This window comes from Trichomycterus rosablanca, chromosome 11 (assembly GCF_030014385.1).
Source record: "Trichomycterus rosablanca isolate fTriRos1 chromosome 11, fTriRos1.hap1, whole genome shotgun sequence".
In the NCBI taxonomy this organism is placed as follows: Eukaryota; Metazoa; Chordata; class Actinopteri; order Siluriformes; family Trichomycteridae; genus Trichomycterus; species Trichomycterus rosablanca.
Window position 1 is genome coordinate 9550946 of NC_085998.1, and position 23830 is coordinate 9574775.

The 23830-nt window shown below is 40.4% G+C and overlaps 1 protein-coding gene across 2 annotated transcripts; it reads right to left on the reverse strand.

Moving 5' to 3' along the window:
• Positions 1 to 5278: 5278 nt before the first annotated feature.
• On the reverse strand, positions 5279 to 23247 carry clasrp (CLK4-associating serine/arginine rich protein). 2 transcript variants are annotated; one of them, XM_063005138.1, is made up of 21 exons: positions 23143 to 23247; positions 21157 to 21299; positions 20729 to 20826; positions 20477 to 20578; positions 19514 to 19593; positions 19320 to 19404; positions 18062 to 18201; positions 17467 to 17563; positions 17125 to 17203; positions 16803 to 16876; positions 16669 to 16710; positions 15952 to 16134; positions 14998 to 15276; positions 13067 to 13249; positions 10522 to 10561; positions 7894 to 7954; positions 7137 to 7195; positions 6987 to 7033; positions 6822 to 6910; positions 5879 to 5903; positions 5279 to 5790 (listed from the first exon to the last, which is right to left on the reverse strand). In XM_063005138.1, the coding sequence occupies exons 2-21, from the start codon at positions 21253 to 21255 to the stop codon at positions 5748 to 5750; spliced, it is 1905 nt and encodes a 634-aa protein (XP_062861208.1). In that variant the 5' UTR covers positions 21256 to 21299; positions 23143 to 23247; the 3' UTR covers positions 5279 to 5747. The 2 variants fall into 2 exon arrangements, with proteins under 2 accessions (XP_062861208.1, XP_062861209.1); XM_063005139.1 differs by lacking the exons at positions 5279 to 5790; positions 5879 to 5903; positions 6822 to 6910 and having other exon boundaries at positions 10518 to 10561.
• Positions 23248 to 23830: the final 583 nt, after the last annotated feature.

Below are 23830 nucleotides of genomic sequence, written 5' to 3' on the forward strand. Positions count from 1 at the left end.
ATCAAACAAAAACATTGTTTGCTTTTAACTATTATATTTAATATCACAGAAGGTCTGTTTACTTTCTCTGTTAGAACGACTGGCGTCGCCTGAATTTTTTTTTAACATTTAACATGTTCAGCATTTATCAGACGCTTTATCCAAAGCGACTTACAGTATACAATCTAAGCAATTGAGGGTTTAGAGCCTTGCTCAAGGGCCCAACAGGGCAGTTGTAGCCTAGCGGTCAAGGTACTGGACTAGTAAGCAGAAGGTCGCTGGTTCAAACCCCACCACTGTCAGGTTACAACTGTTGGGCCCTTGAGCACGGCCCTTAACCCTCAATTGCTTAGACTGTAAGTCGCTTTGAATAAAAACGTCTGCTAAATGCTAAATGTAAATGTAAACCTGGCAGTGGTGGGGTTTGAACCGGCAACCTTCTAATTACTGCTCCACTAGGCTACAATCTAGAAGAGGGACTACCAAAGTGCACATTGCAGCCCACTTACAGTCCTCAACGCAGTGGTTGAAAAACCTTGCTCTAAATGGCATTCTGAACAATGAGGTATCTCCAATGCATCTAACAAAGAGCTGGATAATAAAACCACATTAACATTTAAGACCTTATAAGAAGAGGTGCCATTCCTTTTCATCAGAACAGCTTCTTGATATATAGTCATACAATTCCTGTATGGACAATGTGAAGAATAAGAGGTACTTCTCTTTTGGTAGGGTGTAGTCGAATCTCTGCAGGTGCCCTACACCATTGTAGGCAACCTCCCCCTTCTCCAACTCCAATATTCCCAGGAATCTCTCTCCTGTCGTTCTACTTATATTAACCCTTCTTGAAGCCATAGACTTTTACAATAATCCACTGCAAAAGATTTTTATATCTTAGCCCCTGCCAAGCATTTTGCATTTTTTCTTCATGAGAAGCAGTTTAGAGATTGCTAATTGGCATTTGAGACCATTACTTCATAGCCTTTTTTGACAGTAATTTTGCTAATTAGAGTCGCTTACACTTTATTCAGCACATTCTGTATCAGTGCAGAAGTTCTGTCTCTCTATAAACAAAGCTTTATGTATTGGTCTTGTATTGATGTGGTCACTTTGGTTTGCCTGATAGTTTGACAACAAATTATCCAGTTTTGGTCAAGCATTTTAAAGTCCATGCTCTGCCCCCTTTGGAACCTTCAGTATAGCCATGATTTAACATTGAGAAAGGCCTTCATTGCTTAGAAGAACTTCAGGATATCTGACATTATCTTACATGTAATGCTATTATTTCCCCACTGTCACAGACCTACATAATATGAAATGTTCGGGTGAAAAAAAAACACACATACTGAGTGGACATTTGCCTGGATTGTCAGATGTAATCAAAGCACCATTAAACAAGTCTACATTCTATCAGAACCTAATAAAATATGTGTCTTTTGTCCACAGAGAAGCAATCTTAACATCGTTATGGTCTACACTTGTCTTTGTAATCAGCAACAAACTACACTTAAGCTTTAGGGTGCTGATTTTAGAGCAGGGGCTTCGTTCTTGCTCAGAAGTCTTTACGCCCATGGGAGTGTAAAGCTTGTTTGACTGTGAACTGTTACCCATGTTCAAACAGCTTCTAATTCATAGCAAAGCGAAACAAATGAGGTACAGTCTGTTACCTAGTGTACATGCACTGATATGGTGTGTACAGGTACAAAGTAGAAGACCTAATAATCAGGCATCAATATAAATTAATAGAAAAATTTAATATTGAAAAAGCAAAACGATAGGAGAAACAACTGCATGGTAAATCCAGTCACACTGTATTGATAGACGGCTATGTATTTAAAGCCAAAACAAATGCCATTATTCTCAGCAAAAAGTTTGAAACGTATCTGTTTGTTTTCTGTCTTATGTAGGAGAATAAATGGCTGCTTTGATGAAGCACAGCTGCACTGCTTTACACCAGTAAAATGCAACTACTGGCTAAAGGATGTGGGTGAGGAGGAAGTGGGTTTATTGAGGTCGCCTAAAGACAGGTGTGTGTTTTGCTGTCCGCTTGATTTTAAAACCAAACAGTTTCACTTTTCATGACTGTCAAATCTAAAAGCTTAAATGTCCTGTTACATTCTAAAACCTAAATTAATAGTACCAAAGATAATCAAAGATTTTAACCTTAAAAGATATCAATCCTATCATGGGTTTACAATTTAAGATGATGCTGTAGGCTGAATTGCTCCACCTGGTGGCAGAAGAGAAAACAAAGCTTCAGACATTGCAAACGTAGGCGATTTGTAAGCATCCAATCATCTCATACCTCTGTTATTCTACGTATATGTCTATTACATATTGTGGCAAAACAGTAGCATACACAGTCAAGCTGTATATGTTATATATACACTGTATGGACAAAAGTTCCCCCCTCCTGATAAGTGAGTTCAGATATTTCACCCTTCCTATTAGATGTATGAAATCAATTATGGAAAACAAATGTCTCCAAATATGTAGTAATATGTAGTTTTGGAAGAGGCCATTTCCCTTTCCTCCAGTATGACTGTTCCATGTGCACAAATAAGGTCAATAAAGATGGTTCAACAAGTTTGTTTGGGAGAAACTATACAGTGCCCTGACCTTAACCCTGTCAAAAACCACTGGGACAATCTGGAACAATCTGGAACATTGTGGAGTGTGCTTGTGAGAATTTATACCTAGTCTAAAGAATACTCCAATCTTGTGGAAAGCCTTCCCAAAAGAATAAAGACTGCCATTGCCTTAAAACAGGGTGGGGCCAACACATTAATGCCCATGGTTTTGGAATGGGGTGTCCAACAAATATGTATTTATGTATGCACACATGGCCAAATGAATCCACCTTACAATGACGTTGTTAAACACCCCATTCCAAAACCATGGGCATTAATATGGGAACACAACCACCCATGTTTTAAATTTATATAGCAACAAGTGCAAAAATGGTGCCCTATTTCATGTTCAATAGGTTAAATTCTTTAAAGAAATATACAACCCCTGGCAAAAATTATGGAATCACCACTCTTGGAAGATGTTCTGTCAATTGTTTAATTTTGTAAAAAAAAAAAAAAAAAAATCACAGACATGCCACAAAACTATCATTTTTCAAAATGTCAACCTTCTGGCGTTAAGAAACAATAAAAAAAAGAAACAAATATAATAGTTGTGGTCAGTCACAATTGCTTTTTTTTTAGATCAAGTAGAGGAAAAAAATATGGAATCACTCAAATCTGAGGAAAAAATTATGGAATCACTCTGTAATTTGCAGTTTAAAAACAAAACATCTGCAGCAGATTAGATTTGCTAATTATTCTTCAGTTTAAAAAGAGTGCTTACACCTCGGAGAGCTGTTGCACAAAGCAGATTGTCATGAATCATGGTTCCAACACAAGATATGTCAGTTGAAACAAATGAGAGGATTATAAAACTCCTTCAAGAAGATAAATCATTGTGGAATGTCGCAAAAGATGTTGGTTGTTCCCAGTAAGCTGTGTTTAAAATCTGGACCAAGTACAAACAAAATGGGAAGGTTGTAAAAGGGAAGCATACTGGTAGACCAAGTAAGACATCAAAGCATCAAGATAGAAAACTTAAAGCAATATGTCTTGAAAACAGAAAATGCACAACAAAACAAATGAGAAACAAGTGGCCGGAAAGTGGAGTCAATGTCTGTGACTGAACTGTAAGAAATCACCTAAAAGAAATGGGATTTACATACAGAAAAGCCAAACAAAAGCCATCATTAACACCTAAAAAGAAAAGAGCAAGGTTAAAGTAGGCTAAAGAAAAGCGATCGTGGACTGTGGGTGACTGGATAAAAGTGATCTTCAGTGATGAATCGCGAATCTGCATTGGGCAAGGTGATGATGCTGGAACTTTTGTTTGGTGTCTGTCCAATGAAATTTATGAAGATAACTGCCTAAAGAAAACATGTTAATTTCCACAGTTGTTGATGATATGGGCCTGCATGTCGGGTAAAGGCACAGGGGAGATGGTCTTCAATAAATGCCAAAAGTCCACATTGAAATTTTGGACGCTTTTCTTATTCCATCAGTTGAAAGGATGTTTGGTGATGATGACTTCATTTTTCAAGATGATAATGCATCTTGCCATAGGGCAAAGGACGTGAAAACTTTCCTTCAAGAAAACATATAATGTCAATGGCATGGCCTGCAAATAGTCCGGATCTCAATCCATTTGAAAATCTCTGGTGGAAATTGAAGAAAATGGTCAATGACAAGGTTCCAACCTGCAAAGCTGATCTGGCAAGAGCAATAAGAGACAGTTGAAGGCAGATTGATGAAGAATACTGTTTGTCATTAGTTAACTCCATGCCTCAGAGAGTTTAAACCATTATAAAAGCCAGAGGTGGTGCAACAAAGTAATAATGGTGCAGTGTTTTCTAATGATTCCATAATTTTTTCCTCAGATTTGAGTGATTCCATATTTTTTTCCTCTACTTGATCTAAAAAAAAAAAGCAATTGTTACTGACCACAACTATTATATTTGTTTCTTTTTTTATTGTTTCTTAATGCCAGAGGGTTGACAGTTTGAGAAATGATAGTTTTGTGGCATGTCTGTGATTTATTTTTTTTCTACAAAATTAAACAATTGAAAGAACATCTTCCAAGAGTGGTGATTCCATAATTTTTGCCAGGGGTTGTAGATTGCGCACTTAAACGTGTCAAAAAATGCTACATTTAAGCTTGTTCATAGAAATCATTTTTATATGTAGTATTAGTGTTTAATATAAGGCATCATGTGACAAATCCACTTGCTTTCATTTGCATGTGTTGCTGAATAACAAAGCGGTGAATTAATTCTACAGCTCATTTTATTCTCAATGCCTGAAATCAGAGACTTAAATCAATTCTTAAGATCTAGCTGCGACCCCGAGCAGGATCAAAAGTGGTAATAATAATGAAAATGAAATGAATTACAACACTTAAGGTTCACCTGGTTCTAACCCACTGTATTTGTATTCATTTCGGTTTTTTAGTATGAACTACACTACTGCCTGTGTGGGTCATTGGAGATTGTGAGGCTGTACTGCTTGATTTTACACACTTGTTAGCTGTATATATTGCTTAAATTATAATGTCACACTGGCAGGTGATAAGAATTGGCCACAGGTTAAACACTTGTGTGTGGTTATTCGACTCTCTTTGATCAGATCAAGTGCTGTGCAAGCAGCAGTGGATTCACAATTGGGAACTGGAAATGACTAGATCAGGAGATAAAGTGAGAAAATCCAGAAACAAAAAAGGCACAAGACAAATGTAATCTTTTAAGCACTTTATTTGAGTGTCTTTGTGGATGTGTTGCAGTCTAAAGTGGGTAAAACACATTATTGATGGCAGATATTTACAGTGTATGTGAGAACATTTTGGCTTGAACATTGAACATTTTGTACTTCATGAATTCTCACAAATGATATGACCCGATATACAGTTCGCTGTTGGTGCTAAACATCTTTTTCATTTGCACTGGAGAGAAATGTTAAGACTATTCTTATTAGTGTAATAGGTGAATGCAGAAAGGATGAACCAGGAGGGACTGCATTTAATTTATCTCATATTTTTTCATGGAATAGACATTCAGTTTGTACCACAGATCAGTCTGGCATTTATTTAGGAGACATAGGGAGCCACATTACCTACAAGCTGTCCCCATCATCTCTACTCAACTTATCTCATTTCCATTTTTACATTCCTCTTCCTTAAGTCTCATATAGTGATGGGTTCTGTGTTCAATATCGTGAGTATGGACTGCGTGATCTGGAACGGGACCTCCTAAAGGAAAAAAGAGCCAAAAGATTTAGCAAATAAAAACTGGTGACAAGGCTGACAACCCGAAAATGTTCCAATTATTTTCACTTACCTTTTATATGAGCTGTAATCACGACCTGTAAGTGGCAAAACATTTAGGATTAGACTCCAAATATTTGGTTTGATCAATGCCTGTTGTTAAAAAGATCATTAAATTCATTTCCAAGTACTAATGATATTTAAATAAAAGAGTGGAGCTAAAATTGCACATATCAAGCTGAAACCTGACCCTAACTGCACGTACCAAAGTGATCCTCACAGCACATTCACCACAAGACCAAATTTAAGCTGAATTTTGTGCCTGACTTCAGATACCTAGTGGACATCTTTAGGCTGAGCATTGCACAGTCATGTAACAGCAAAGCATTTCTAAAAAATGACCAGTTGCAACCTTTGCCATTTATGATGTGCTCATTTTCCAGGATGATACTGTTACCATACCTTATACAGTAATTATTTAATACAGTATTATTTATTTAGTTTGTTTTGAACAAACGGACAAGGTCAAGTGTCCTCCACGGCCTCTACCATCACCAGCTTCATACATTATGCCTAATCATAATCATGTGAGTGTAATCTCTTCATCAAGAAAGAAGATTTTTTTGGACAAACACTCACATCCCACAACAAAAGACTCAGAAAAGGGTCAGCATTTCAAGAACAATTAAAATGAATATAAAGGCAAAGTGCCTTAAAATCATAATGTTTATGACATCTAGGTGTGATCAGCTGGTCATGTCTACATACAGACACAATTGGCTTTGTCTGAAGGGGGGTGGATGAGGCCACATGATGGACTGGGTGTGTTACTGCACTGCACCCAGTGATTCAGGGGAAACCAGACTCAATGCCACCCTAACCAGCATGTTTTTTATTAATTATATATAGATTTATATATATTTTTAAACACATAATTGACAGTATAACTCATGTGCCCCCCAATCAATGTTTAGTCTGGCAAATATGATTTAGAGTTGCAATGGGCATATCCTTACTGTATTTAGAATCAGGGGAAGGTGAGTGACTCTGACGTCCATACTGCCTTTCCCACTCATCCCGCTCTTTCTCCCGCCGCTCTCGCTCCCTAAAACAAAGAATTATCATCAGCTTCTGTACATCCCCTTGTGATGATGAGAATCACATTTACCCAGGCATCTTACTTCAAGCGGATTTTGCGTGCCATAGCTCTCAGCACTCCCTCTCGCTCCTTAGCAGAGAAAAAAAGGAAAATTAAGTTACAAATCACTTATCTCTATGCTTTAGCATCTATAGAGAACATGAGATGGAACAGATCAGCAGTGTACGCTCACCTGTCGTTTGTGCTCCTGCTGCTGGATTTTCACCTGCGCTGCCTTCTTATCCGCCTTGGCTGCACAGACAAAAACACAGACTTTACATCAGTATTTCTTAACTGAGCATAACAACTGTGTGGCACACAACATAAGCAGTGCTCTTTAAAAGTTCTGAAACACTCAGCACCCAGTTTTCTTTTGTGTACAGTATCCCATTTTGAAGAATCTGGGTTTAAACTTTAACTCGGGTCACTGTATGTAAGGGAATGAGATTCCCGTGTCTATAGAGGTTTGCTTAGGTGAGCGATTCTACACATACAGCAAAAAATGGAATTAATCTTATCTAAACTATGATGAACTAATGGTGAAACTGTATAATCAAGTCCACTGCAACTGAGAAAAGAGCATCTGAAAATCCAGAGCTGGGCTGTGTTAGGTTTCCCTTGTTGGTCAGTTTACAAACATGCCCAGAAGGTTAATTAACCACTGACCACAAGTGCAAAACAAGACTCCCTTAATAGACAGCTAGCATCCCAGGTCTGTCTGCTGTTATTCACATTGTAACCACCCGAGTCAAAATTCTGCACTTTGTTAGTTATTAGCTACATTACACGTTATTTCGGGAAAAAAAGGAAATGTTGGCCAGCCAACAAGTCTTGGCAGCATTTGGTTAAATTTAAGCATGTTTTTCTGATCAAATTTAATATCTGATCAAGGAAAGAATCTGATGGTAAGCCTGGACTGTAATGCTGTACTGGGTGTATGCAAGACTCACACTGCTTGTTGAGAGCCTTCTGCATGCGCAGCTTCAACTTCTCCTGGGGGGTCATCTTGGACTGTAAAGAACACACTGTTATTAGAACACAAAGCCTAAGGACATCTGAAGTAACCCGGGGGGACTGAGACAAGGCCACAGTTAGCTATGACACATTAGAATGCATTGTGTGCTTTTATTCAGCTCTGCTTTCAAAGACTGGGAGATGGAATGGGTGCAAAAATCACATATAATCAGATGAACCTATACATGTCAAAAGCTGTACAATAGCAGCAGAAGAGCAGAAGATTTACAACACTCCTGACTGGTCTTTTGTCTCAGGTATGTGTGTGATGTGCGTGTGTGTTTTGTGTGTATACGTATACATAAGGGAGCAGACATGTACGAGCAGGTCTGCCTAATAGAACAACATTGTGCTGTCCGTTAGGTCACAAAAAGGTTTCTCAGCTTTGCAGAGCTGGGTATTAACAGGTCAGTTACTGTTACATTCAGCCAGAGACACTCATGAAAAATGTCCCTACCTTTAAAAAATATAGAATATGCGGTAGTGTCAAGCTAGTTTCAAGTATGCTGTATGGTCAAAAGTATGTTTGACAGCTCATGGAGTCCCCCAAGACTTATAACGGCTATTTTCAGCATGATAATGCACCAAGTTACAAAGCCCAGGCCATCTCAAACTGGTTCTGTGAACATGACTAGTTCAGTGTACATTAGTGGCAGCTATTATATGATTCAAGCATGTCAAGACGGACCAAAATCTTTGACGGAATCATATAAAATGTATGGTACAAATAATTAAGGCTGTTCAAAGAGCAAAGGTTCCCTAACGAGAACATATTCTGTGGAAGATAAAAGTCTGAGAGCGCTAGTTAATCTGTTATTATCTTTTAATCGTATCGGTGTGAAAACCCAACACATGCAGGTGGTAACATTTACATTCATTATAGGAAGTGGTCGCAGATTCGGCATGTGTTGCAGGGGGCGTGTGGTGATCACGCTCTCCTTGATCAGACTGTGCAACATTCAGAATTAAAAATGATTAAGGGGGGATCAGAAAAATTATTTTACATTATTTGTTAAGATCCTATTGATAACTAGTGCACAACGGCTGCTGGTGTAAAAAACTTGAACAAGCTGCTGATGAGTAGATCAAATGCACCTGCTGAAATCCGTGATCATGTGCTTCAGTGGAAAGAGAGACTCACAGAGATCTGACCTTTAGTACAAAGGAAGTGACACGGTCACTTTCACAACTGTGATTACTAAAAAACAACCCATACTTTGGCATACTTTTCAAAGATTTATTTTTTATATAAACTATTACGCTGATAATATGATTTATAATGAAAAACATTTTTGACCTCAAATGCAAATAACTGGTTCATTCTTTTGTCATTATGGATACCCTTGGCTAGCTATGATAGGCTGAACAATATATGAAAACCTTGTAAGTGCCTTGTGTGTTATGAAAGTAGGACACAGTGGCTGGTTATGAGGTCAAAATGTTGCCATTTAACTCTAGAGAAGTTTCTGAGGTTGCTTTTTAAATAATTTATTTATTTTAAAATATTACTCAATTTATTTCATTATTAAAGTAGGTATACAGATTTTGTCTTAGGGGGCTTGAGTGGTACAGCTGTCTATTCCACTAGTTCATCACTGTTAAGATCCAGGTTTGATCTTGAAGGGTTGGGGATGGCCAATGCCCAGTGATAAACTGGTGCTTTATCCAGGGTATTCCCTGTGTTTCCAGGACAGGTAATCACTGGTTACACAAGATCTATCAGTTCAAGTCTTTAATGACAAACACAGTCATGGACAATTTTGTATCTCTAATTCACCTCACTTGCATGTCTTTGAACTATAAAAGGAAACCGGAGCTTCTATAAGAAACACACACAGACACGGGGAGAACATGCAAACTCCACACAGAAAGGACACAGACCGCTCCACCTGGGAATCAAACCCAGGACCCTCTTACTGTGAGGCGACAGTGCTACCCACCGAGCCTCCATGCCGTCCAGTTGCATAAAATAAAATGTTTAACATCTACTTCTGTTGAAGTGCTGTTTTGGCTAGTCTACCCGCCTCTGCCTCCACCCCGTGTTATGAAATTTTCAAAGGCAAGGGCAGCATAAGAATGTGTATTCATGCAGGTAAGAGTGTGTGTGTGTTGTTGCACAACCTGTCCCAGCATGCCTCATTGCTGAGGCCAGAGCACCTGAATTTTTACTTATGTTGCTTCTTATAAAACACTTTCCACCCATTCAGTCACCACACACTCACAGTCCAGGTATACCAGTCTTTGAAAACTAAATCAAAGCTTTTAACTAAGTCAAACAAATCCAGCAAGTTATAACCGTCGTAAGGGCACAAAAGCAAATGTAATTAATTAATTTAGTTAGATGTCCTCACATTCTCTCTCTCTCACACACACAAACATTAATGAGGATTGAGAGACATGTTGGAGGGGAGGCATTTCAAATGAGGATGTACACTCTCTAATGAGTAGAGACTGAATAAGGCAGATGAAAGCCTCAAAACTGACTGACAACTGCATCAGCCTGTCAGAAGTGAGGGAGGCGTGGTCTTTAGCAAAAAAATGAGCCATATCAAATTCTTACTGACTTTGCCAGCTCCTGTCTCTTTACCAGCCGGAGTGTCAGGCCTAAGAAAAAAATAAAGGACAAAGAAAAGGCAACAGTTAGTGGGTAACTGGGTTTATACCTGCACCAAATACACACTACGGACCTAAAGTATGTGTACACCCGACTGAGTTTGTTGGACATCCCATTCCAAAAATCAAAGCCATTCATTAATATATAGTTGAACCACTTTGCAGCTACTAGAAAGGCTTTTCAAAAATGCTTGAATGTTTCTATGGAAATCTGTGCCCATTTAATCAAAATGTTGTGAAGTGACTGATTGTTGTTGGACAAAATGCCATGAATTGAAACAAATGTTCTAATTAACCAGACACAAGAAGAGCATGCAAACCCCACACAAAAGACCCAGACTGCTCCACAAGGGAATCAAACCCAGGACATTTTTGCTGTGAGGTGACAGCATTACCCACTGGCTAAAGGAACACCGTTTCCTGTTTCAGCATTACTGTGCACAAAGCAATCTCTATAAAGGCATGAAGAAAAGCTCAGTTTAAACAAAACTCCAGTGGCCTTGACCTCAGCTCCACCGAACAGCTTTGGAATGAACTGGAACATCAACTGACCAGTGGCCAGTCATCTTTTGACTGAATAGGTACAAATTCCAAGACACATACAGTGTATCACAAAAGTGAGTACACCCCTCACATTTCTGCAGATATTTAAGTATATCTTTTCATGGGACAACACTGACAAAATGACACTTTGACACAATGAAAAGTAATCTGTGTGCAGCTTATATAACAGTGTAAATTTATTCTTCCCTCAAAATAACTCAATATACAGCCATTAATGTCTAAACCACCGGCAACAAAAGTGAGTACACCCCTTAGTGAAAGTTCCTGAAGTGTCAATATTTTGTGTGGCCACCATTATTTCCCAGAACTTCCTTAACTCTCCTGGGCATGGAGTTTACCAGAGCTTCACAGGTTGCCACTGGAATGCTTTTCCACTCCTCCATGACGACATCACGGAGCTGGCGGATATTCGAGACTTTGCGCTCCTCCACCTTCCGCTTGAGGATGCCCCAAAGATGTTCTATTGGGTTTAGGTCTGGAGACATGCTTGGCCAGTCCATTACCTTTACCCTCAGCCTCTTCAATAAAGCAGTGGTCGTCTTAGAGGTGTGTTTGGGGTCATTATCATGCTGGAACACTGCCCTGCGACCCAGTTTCCGGAGGGAGGGGATCATGCTCTGCTTCAGTATTTCACAGTACATATTGGAGTTCATGTGTCCCTCAATGAAATGTAACTCCCCAACACCTGCTGCACTCATGCAGCCCCAGACCATGGCATTCCCACCACCATGCTTGACTGTAGGCATGACACACTTATCTTTGTACTCCTCACCTGATTGCCGCCACACATGCTTGAGACCATCTGAACCAAACAAATTAATCTTGGTCTCATCAGACCATAGGACATGGTTCCAGTAATCCATGTCCTTTGTTGACATGTCTTCAGCAAACTGTTTGCAGGCTTTCTTGTGTAGAGACTTCAGAAGAGGCTTCCTTCTGGGGTGACAGCCATGCAGACCAATTTGATGTAGTGTGCGGCGTATGGTCTGAGCACTGACAGGCTGACCCCCCACCTTTTCAATCTCTGCAGCAATGCTGACAGCACTCCTGCGCCTATCTTTCAAAGACAGCAGTTGGATGTGACGCTGAGCACGTGCACTCAGCTTCTTTGAACGACCAACGCGAGGTCTGTTCTGAGTGGACCCTGCTCTTTTAAAACGCTGGATGATCTTGGCCACTGTGCTGCAGCTCAGTTTTAGGGTGTTGGCAATCTTCTTGTAGCCTTGGCCATCTTCATGTAGCGCAACAATTCGTCTTTTAAGATCCTCAGAGAGTTCTTTGCCATGAGGTGCCATGTTGGAACTTTCAGTGACCAGTATGAGAGAGTGTGAGAGCTGTACTACTAAATTGAACACACCTGCTCCCTATGCACACCTGAGACCTAGTAACACTAACAAATCACATGACATTTTGGAGGGAAAATGACAAGCAGTGCTCAATTTGGACATTTAGGGGTGTAGTCTCTTAGGGGTGTACTCACTTTTGTTGCCGGTGGTTTAGACATTAATGGCTGTATATTGAGTTATTTTGAGGGAAGAATAAATTTACACTGTTATATAAGCTGCACACAGACTACTTTTCATTGTGTCAGTGTCATTTTGTCAGTGTTGTCCCATGAAAAGATATACTTAAATATCTGCAGAAATGTGAGGGGTGTACTCACTTTTGTGATACACTGTACTTCAAATTGTTGAGAAGCCTGAAAAGGTCACATAGAGGCCACTACTTTTGACCACAAAGTGTATGACGTATTTTGATTTTTGCTTTAATATGATATTCATGTAGAGATGCTTTGTTTCAAATTGCAATGCATGTTCATAATTCCACTATTAAGTAAAATTAGTTTAGCCATTATTGCACAGCCCTTCTGATGAATCAGATTTCTAGATTGTCTGTAATGTAATTACACTGAGATAATGCTAACTGACTCACTTTCTCTGTTTGTCAGATGCAGCAGTGGTGGCGGGCTGGGCGGAGCGAGAGGAAGGGGAGGGGCTGCGACTCGCATGAAGTGAGTGAGACGGACTTCGACTGCTGCTGGCTCCTCCTCTCCTGTACCCAGAACTCCTGCCACCACGGCGTCCACGGTCACCTGAGCGAGACCGTGTCCGAGACCTGCGAGAGGGGGAAAGAACAGTGGTGTGGTCAGAAACAACTCTTGTCAGCGAAATGAGGTCACTATAAGCACTAAATGAGTAGATCAAAACTGCTTTCTGGAAAATGACGTGACAGAACAACTGCCTATGGTTAACATGTCTAGTGCACAAACAGGTTTGGAGCAAAATGTGTAGTTTTTTTTTTATGTAGATATCAGAGCAGCCAGACGTACAGTGGTCAAACACACATCATACAAAACTACAACACACTCATTCATCTCTTCTAGCTGTTCTACCAAGTACAAACTAATTTTTACTGCAGAACAATGTATGTTTACATTCAGGCTGCCCAGATTTCACGGGCCACATTTCAAAGTGCCACATTTCACAGCAGTCATTAAATAACACTCATAAATTGAATGATAGAATAAATGGAAGCCACAATACACAGCACAGCTTGCCCTAATAGTTGAATGTAGACCTACAACATCAGCATCCACAGAATAATTTGGGAGTTTTCCAAATTCAGTTACCCGAGTAGTGTTTTTAGCTGCTGTACACTAACATTGACATTTTCGGCATTTAGTAGACACTCTTATCCAGAGCGACTTAGATGTTCGGACAGACAGAGGAAGTTCGTTCCACCACTTGGGTGCAAGTACAGAGAAGAGCCTTGATGCTTGTCTTCCTCGAGTCCTGGGTGGAGGATCAAGTCAAGCGAGACTAGTGGCTTTGAGGTTGTGTGGTACAGAGCGGGGTTTGATTAGACCACAAAGGCAGCTTGGGGCTGGTCCATTTTTGGCTTTGTAGGTGAGCATCAGTGTTTTAAACTGAATGCGTGCAGCTACAGGAAGCCAGTGAAGAGAACGCAGCAGTGGGGTGATGTGGCGGTGTTTAGGTTGGTTAAAAACCAGGCGAGCAGCTGCATTTTGAATGAGCTGCAAGGGTTTAATAGTGGACATGGGAGCACCTGCCAGGAGGGAGTTGCAGTAGTCCAACCGTGAGATAACAAGTGATTGGACCAGAATCTAAGTAGCTTTCATGGAGAGAAACAGCCGAATCTTCCTCATGTTGTAGAGGAGGAACCAGCACGATCTTGTCATGTTGGCTACACGAGAAGAGAAGGTCAGCTGCTTATCCAGGACAACACCAAGGCTTCTTACATTATCAGATGGTCTGATCTGGGAGTCATCAAGAGAGATGACTAGGTCCTGGGTTGGAGACTGATCTCCAGATTGATCTCCAGGAATAAGTAACAGCTCTGTCTTGCTGGGATAACATCTTGGACATTTTGACTAACCGATTGCCATAGAATTGCTAGGACTTAAAACTTAAAACTTGAATTTTACAGCTGTGAATTAGGTAGGGCCTTAATTATAAAACTGTTGGTTTAAGCATTTATTTAATAACAATTTACCAGTAATGTAGCACTGAGCTACATTTTGTAACCAGTTTTATGCTTTCAAACAACAGTAAAACATGATACAGCACAATAGCATGTAGGAGAAATGTATGCCGACTAAACACAAGTTCAGGACGAGACATAAAATAGAGTTTTTTTTATCTCATTTCATTTTTATCAACCACTTTTTCCTGGTTAGGGTCTAGGAAGGAAACACTTGACAGGGCACCAATCACACAACATCATGCACTCACTCATTCACACACACCAAGTTGCAATAGAAAGAAACCAATCTGCTTCCTATTACTAATAACTACTGTATTTGTCCCTTGTCATTACTCTGTCTATGATGTTAGTCTCCCTACCTGGTTCTCCTGCGTGATGAGTAGTGTCTCCCTCTGTTTCTGTCTGTAGAGCGTGAGCGCGTGCTCTCGTAACGCCTCCTGGAGCTGCTGCTTCCTCTTCCCCTCTGTCGAGATCGTGACCGTGAACGACGACGGGAGTGTGAGCGAGATCTGGAGCGGCGGCCGTCTCTGTCCCGGCCTCCACGGCCACGTCGGTTACGCCGGGACCGCGAGGATGAACGGGACGAGCGACGAGAGGAGGAACGTGAGGACGAGTGGCTGGATGAGGAACGTCTCCTGCTGAACATAAAAACACAAACATGTACCATCATTATAAGTCATCATGGGATCAGAGCACAAACTGCATGCCACAATAGATGCCAGAGGTCTTTATCATTGGCAAGGGGGAAATGCGCTTTGGATAAGAGTGTATGCCAGCTGCGTTAAAACAATCAGGCTGTATACTTTTTGGTCTGGTTTTGGGGTGTATACAGGACTGCTGTGCAACAATCAGTTTCACATTTTATATCAAATGTGTCCTATAGCTGATATTACAAATATCTTCTAACAGGAGCTGGTGTCAGTTATTCTGTCCCTGAATATCAAGCTACTTTAAGCCTGCAAAACAGTTTACAGTTTAAGTGATTTGAACGTTGTGCAGCTCTACAGCTAATGTCTGTTCTGTCTGCGTCACTAAAAAAGTGAAAAGCTAATTCATATTTGAATACTTTATGTAAAATATTTTTAGTAATCAAAATTCAAGTACAAGTTTAAGTAATCTGGCAGGCCTACTAGGCATTTGTGAAACTATTTAGAACAGTCCTCCATGCAATCTCACTTGAACTGCCAAGTTGAGCGAACATCCCTGATTCCAACTAAACCTACCAAAGCTATTTCCGTATAAAACATGTAAGGCTGACAGGAGAAAACATCCAACAAAAAGCCAGGTGGAAGTAGAAAAGGGAAGTTACCGACCGGGAGCCCCTGCTACGACCTGCAGGGTTCGAGGAAGCATGACTTGACTGGTTAGCAGGCGGGTCTTGTGTTGCTGCAGCACCCTCTTCGTCACTGCCCCCAAAGCTGGTGATGAAGGTGATCTTGTCATTGCCTGGGGACCGTGAGCGGGAGTGGGACTCTGAACTTGATTCTGATTGAGACCTGTCACAGGTGGAGCCGCAAGCCAGACATGACAGAAATAAAGAAAAAGCGGTTACAATATAGCACACACGGCCAAAACATCAACAAAAACATATGAGCAACTAAACCAGTGCTTCTCAAACTGGGATATGAACAGCCCTGATATCAACAAGCTACTAATGAAAACCTTGGAAAATTTGCTTTGTGCAAAGTGCACAACAATAATAAGACAGGGCTTCGACTATCCTCCCTCCCCCTCCCTTAGACAAAGCCAATCGTGTGTGTGTGTAGACACCCAGCTGGCCGATAGCACCACTAAAATTCAAACCCTGGTCTCAGCAGTGGTGGGCTAGACATGCTGCATAAGTAGGACAGAATGGCACTGCTGCAGACTACAAGCTGCACATCAGTTGAGAGCCAAGAATTTTATATTTCAGACACATACTTGAGCTACTTGGCACCAAGTTTAAAAAGTGATCCTGATTCTAGCCTAAAATAGGCAAGTGACAAAAGTTTCACTCTAACATCTAAGCAAGACAGCATCCTTAAACTTACCGTTTGTATGGGTCATACGTAGGGCTGTCTCTTCTGGCATAACTGCAATCAAACACATTTAAGTAAAGGATGTAAATGTGGTAGAACAATGTTATAAACCTTACTGTCTGTGAGGTAAAATTATGCTGGATTACCTGGGTGGGCTGATCTGTCTGCCCTTCATATACTTCTCTCTAAACTCTCTCCTCTGTCTACGGGAACGCCGACCCTGACACACATGCAAAAATGCCATTTAGATATGATCCTAGCAACAAGCTGGCCACATGCCAACCACAGACACAGACACAGACACAGACACACACAGACACACACACACACACACAGACACACACACACACACACACACACACACACACACACACACACACACACACACACACACACACACAGAGAGAGAGAGAGAAATACCAAGAGGCCATCAAGTCCCACTAGTACAATGACAGGTTTCGTTCTCACCGAGTACATAGCCTTCTCGGCCTCCAGCGCTTTGGCATGTTTTATAGCCTCCACTTCCTCCTTGTCCTTTCTCAACATCCTGCCACAAAGATTTGTCGGTTATTCAACCTAGCACATGCTTTCTATTCCGTTTCTCCATGATCATTTCTCTCATCAATTACAGGCCAAAATTGGTGTTTCCATATTAAACAGATGTTCTCCTGCTTCAACACACCTGAATCAACCATGATGGGTTGGGTAATTAAATGCTGATGTCAGGTGTGTTGTGGCAGAGGAACACTGACGGGTGCAAAGCTAAGGAACCAGGACTGAGAAACTGCTGGTTTAGATGATTAGACAGACCAGACAAAGTCACCATCCGCCATGCCGTAAGTGGTGGCCATCTTGTTTATCTCCGTGACCTGCTCTGAGTTCAGTTCATCCACGTCCACCTCGACATCTGTAGAACAGAATCAAACATAATGGATTGATATCCTGGTGAATTCTGATGCCTAAATAAATATTTAAATATGCAAATGCTCTGTTTTAATTATTCGGTTTGTCTTAACATATTATTAAGTTTCATAATTGTAGTTTTGCATCAATTGTACCTTCATTAGAATCAAATGACTGTTCAGTAGTTGATGTTTTATTCATATGCATAAGATTTTACATAATACTGAACAATTCTAATGAGTTAAAAAAAAAAACCTCGAGATCTCAGCAGCTCTGCTATCTGGTGAGTGGGTGCCTACACAAACATAATTGGCTATTGGTCATGAGCGGGCTGTAAGGATTCCTTATTGCAGCTGCTATTGTGGTCTCATGCTGGCTGGTCTACATAAAAAATGTGTTAGATTAGGCGGGTTAGATATGGTGTGTTAGACATGGCCCAGAGTAAGGGGGAAAGAGTATTAATAGAATTGTAAACCACAACAGAGAGAGAAAAAACACAGACCAATATCAGGGATGACCTCATCCTCCTCAGACTCGCTGTTCTCAGAGTTGTCCTCGTCTCCTTTCTCTGACTGCGTGTCTGGTTCTGGTGCTGTACTGTCCTCATATGTGTACCCAATCTGAGCCTTCTTTTCAGCAAGCCTAGTAGAAACAGCAAAACCAAAAACATTTTGGTAATTGCCAAAACAACACAATTGCAGTTTTGTTTTAGACCGGTCCTGTAAAATCCAGAGCTTGATACATGTGGACATGGGCTAGCAATCTCTGGACCACTTAAAAACTTGGATCTGGACATCGATTGAGGTGTATTGAATTGCAAATCACACATTTTATAAACGTGAGCTATTCCAAGAATTGGGATTTAATTTCATTTTCATGGGTGGTGGAACTTTAATAAACAACACAGCAAAATGTCTTCATACGTATGCTGGAAGACATGGAATCAATTCACTTGTTGTATGTATGTGAGCAACTTTAACCCTAAGGTTTTACATTTAAATTTATGATATCTAACAGGCGCTTCCATCCAAAGTGACTTACAATTGTGACTAAATACAATGGAAGAGGTTGAGGTTTAAGGGCTTTGGTTAGGGGCCAAACAGTGGGGGAACCAGCAACTTTAGGATTACTAGTCCAGTACCTTAACTTCTGAGGCACCATTGCCGTTGAATCGGTGATCAGTAACATGCAAAAATAAAGAATCATTAATATGCAACACGGCATTTAAATTATTGCTAAGAAACAATATGTTTGGAGAACTCAGGTGGTCTAATGCACTGACCCACCAGCCTGTCGGCACACTCTAGTCACAATTGACTATGTCTGAAGAAGAAAAGACTATATTGGGAGTCACTTTCTTGCCAATTTAACAGTGATGTTCACCATCTGGTCGTGGTGCAAGCAACTGAGAAATAAACAGATATCTATACATGATTAGGCCAGTTGTCAGCAGCTGTTAACGTGCCTGTGGTGCAGGCTTGTGGCGCTCATCTGCCAGCATGGGAGTCATGCTCACTAAGGAGCTTGTGCAACTGGAAATTGGCTGTGTCTCAACAGGACAAAAAAAATCAGAAAATAATCATTTAACAATTGACATTTTGCAAAATTTTGGTCACATCTGACATGGTAAGAGTTGTACATCTGATCCATGGCTTTCAAAAGCAAACCTGTTATAATAAAAGCACCACAAACTATCCAGGAACCGAATACAGGTGAGACTTCACACTTAAGTGCTCTTAGTCATGCAGTCATAAACTTACTTTTTTTTTTCATCCTCATTTGGTTTCTGCAGGCCACCATAGAGCTCGTCCACATATATCTGGTACAAACACTGCTCCTCTGAAACTATAAGATAAAAGAACATCTTACTGACAAGTCCTACAATACTTTATTCTGATACATTCATGTTATACTCTGTGTGCTGCAAAAAACCCAAGAAAAAAATCTCACTCACTGTTGGCAAAGTCGTTTTGCACCAGGCCTCGGTAACGCTCATAATTACACTTCCTCTCCTCATTTTCATGCTCAGAAGTACTGGACAAAAAACCCCCACATTATTCATACTTAAAAATTGTAAAATATTGACAGACCCTAACTATATGGCCAACTGTACTTAGGACACCTGACCATAAGCTTGTTGGACATCCCATTCCAAAACCATGCATCTTCATGTAAAATTGCCCCAATAAATCTCACATAGCTGTAATAGCCCACACTTTTCTACAAAGGCATTGGGTATGATTTTAAAGAATGTGTCTGTGAGGATTGCCAATTTAGTCAACAGAAATTTTGTGAGGTCAGGTGATAATGTTGAACAAGAATGCCTGACTCACAATATTAGAACTTCTTTCAAAGGTGTTAAATAGGGTTGAGATCAGGACCAAAGTCATCAAACCCTGTCTTTACGGATTTTTGTTTTGGGCACTTGGGCTCTATCCTGGAACAGCCTTCCCAAAAGTGTTGCTACAACGTTAGAAGTACAACATTTATTGTAATCAATAAATACGAAGGATGTACACAAAAACTTAACGTATATTAACGACCATTCATCTGCCCCATTATATGGCACTGACAATTTATTAGGAACATCTGTATACCTGCTCCTTTATGTAATTATCCAATCAACAGGTCATGTAGCAGCAGGCAGAGGTATCTAGTTATACACGCACAAGTTAAAGCCACATGTTCAGCATAAATACATAGCTTAGAAGGCTGCAAAAAGTCCATAAGACAATGACGTCAACATGGACCAAAGGAATGTTTCTAACACCTCATGCAATCCATGCCACAAAGAACTGAGGCTGTTCTGAACTTAGGGGATCCTAACCAGTATCCCAATATTAGTATCATGTTTATAATAAAGTGTCGTATTGATGTAAGTACACTCATGATTAAATTACATGTGAGACAAACTTACGTGATGTTTCCTAGAGTGGGCGTGTACGGGGGAATATAGTCCAAGTGTGCCCTCACATCAAACCTGTCAATCATATTGTTGGTGTCCCCCTGCCAGGGCATCCTGCAAAAATATTTTTACATTTTTTATTACAAAAAGAGAAACCACTTCCTTAAGCAATAACTAATCTGTAGTGACGCTCCAGACTAAAATGAGAATTAATTAAACATATACAAAGTACAATCACAGTAGACATGAGTATGTGGAACTCACATGTTGGCTGGACTCTCAGCAGCCAAAGCTACAGCTGGATCAAGGTGGATTTTATAGGCACGGCCATGAACCTGCAGGAACTGAGCTGGGTCCTTTTTCTAAACAAAGCAGACAAGGTGTAACAGTGTCAGTGTCCAAAGATTTTGTTGTCCTCAGCATACCATTGTTGGTATCCTACACATAATCTTTTTTTTTTTCCAAAACATGCAGTAGAAGCATTTGCTGCCTTAAATTGCCCTGGGTGGTCGAATAAATAACATAAATGAGCAGGTGTCAGTGAGTACACAATCTTATTCACTTTACAAGACTTAGTAACATACTGAACCAAATTAAGCCAACAATACAGATACTCAGTATCAGGATGTTGCATCTATTATTACAAAAAGCAATGACGATTCAAGCTAAAAAAAAAAAAAATGTGTTCTTACAATTTTCTCATAGTATTCCCGCCGTCGCTCGCCACGCCGCTTGTAATCCACCATCATCCCGCGCAATTTGCGCTCATGTTTGCGGGCCTCCTGCCACATGACAGCACCGCTGGGGGTTGGTCCTCGTCGTGGCACGGTTGCGGCTAAAACAAGAAAAACCCAAGTTATCACATTATGTGGAGAGGAAAATGGTCTGAACGTTTAGAAGTGATCCAGCAACCACCAAAAGCATTCTACCATCAGATCAGAGTTTTGTGGTTAGATAAAACGTTAAGTCGTTTGGCCACAATGACCAGACGGTGCGGTCTAAAGAGGCACTGGCACTCTAAATACTCCTATTATTAGACACTATTTAGACTAGACCTATTTAGTTAATACATGAAGTTAGACTACAGCCCATCTTTTTGGGGAACAACTTAAGCTCCAAATAAACTGTGTTCTTATTTACTCTGACCTCATTACAGTTCCTCCTCAGTTACATTTTCACTCTAGTACACAAAGACAACAGCCTAAAAACACATTCTGCTGAAAGCCTGTTAGAATAAAAGTGCAGTTCAAAAAATTTATAAAAGTTAAAGACATTAGAAAGTTCATTCCACCACATGGTTGCTAGTACAGAGAAAAGCCTTGAAGTCTTTCTTAAATTCTGACTGGTGGATCAACACAAGCCAGACTTGTGGCTCAAAGGGTGCCAGGAGGGATATGCAGTAGTCCAACCTAAACTGGACAAGAATCTGAGTGGCTTCCATACAGAGGCATGGTTGAATCTTTCCAACACCGTAGAGAACTAACCATGCTAAACCATGTGTGATAAGCAACTTAAGCCAGACCGACAGCTTGCTATCCAGACAACCACCAAGGTTTCATACACTGAAAAGACATTTTAATCCAAAGTGACTTACAATAGTCATTGCTCTTACTTGAAACAGCAACCTTCTGATTAATAATCCAGCACCATAACTGCCCAACATATGCCCAACCTCAACTGGACATGAATCCGAGTGGCTTCTATACAGAGGCATGGTCGAATCTTTCCAACACTGTAGAGAACGAACCTTGCCAAACCAAATCCAAAGTGACTTACAATTGTCACTGCTCTTGCTTGAACCAGCAACCTTCTGATCAATAATCCAGAACCTTAACTGCTTAGCTACCACAACCCCTACTCTGGATCAGCATCTTCTCTTTTGTGTGGAAGCCTTCAAGCTCATGGCAATATACAGCTCCTCCAACCTTGGCAAGAGACTACAAGATCTATTACATGTGCACAATGAAATCACCAGATGTAGTCCATCATAACCAGTAAGGAGCCACAAATTAAATAACATTATATACCATTATACAACAATAAACAGGTTTCCTACATAGTGGTGTGTACTGATTTTTGTCCTAACACATCTTCAGAAAACTCACAATAAACTGAAAGGACTGCAGTCTTTTTTGGAATAAAGTATGTGTTCCAGTCATTGTGAAATGCATGTTACTTGCAAGGCTATGCAAACTTTTGACTGTATTAACAAATTGTTAAAAGACAAACAGGTCAACTATACATGTAACGCTACAAGGACCGGGTCGTTTTCCAAATTCTAAACTGCACACTACATGGTGTGCTTAGACACTACTGGAAGTGCACTTATTTTGCACACTATTGAGTACATCAGCACGCGGTTAGAGACGCAACCTAAGCAAATCATTTCATTACTGTTTGCGTTAGCTTAGCATTGTAGCTAGATATCACCTGGTTCTCAAACATAATCAAGTACTAGATTACTAATTCTGAACTAATAAGAATAACTATTTAGTACCATACTTTGTGCTTTGAAACCCGGCCAACTTGCAATTAGCAACACCGTTAATCTAATATCACACTGCCTCCTTGCTAATGCTAGCTAGCTAGCCTACATTTCGCTAGCACGCGATTTCAAGTACACTGCTTAACCTCAGCAACAAACACATCTTACAGATTTTGTGTGAGCATTGAATTACCTGTTTGATTCACAAATATAAGAAAATTGAGTTTTATCCTCGAATAAGGACATGCGGTGGAAGGTAAAAGTTATACCGCTGCATCTGCATGTACAGGCTGCAGCACTGCTGGTTCTATTTACAAAAAAACTCCCCCTACGATTCACAGATGGTACGATCCAACGTGCTGGAGCTCAATGAACTAAAGTTCACTTTAAATTTATTTTAGGGGTGCGCCAGTTTTATTAAAATAAAAAATTCTTTAGATTTTGATAGGCCAAATTTGTGGTAATGTGAAATGGAAAATCATTTAATTTCAATATTACACCCTAATATTTCAGTTTGCTGGCATGTTTTGAATACAGCGTGTTATAAATGATTAAACCAGCAACTGTTTCCCTACTAGACTAACAGGGTGACTTTACCTCCTCTTTTCCCTGGATTTCTTCTTGTTTCTCAGCCTTTGTCCCGTTTTTGGGTTACGGGGTCGGCATTTCCAGCTTCTTCCCATTAGGGGTCGATGGCGGGATTTGGCACAGTTTTACGCCGGATGCCCTTCCTGACACAACCCTCCCTATTTATCCGAGCTTGGGACCGGCACTACAATGCACTGGTCTGTGCATCCCAGCGGCTAGGTACCTATAGGACAATTCAGTGTTTCCAATTAGCCTAGCGGCATGTCTTTGGATTGTGGGAGGAAACCGGAGCA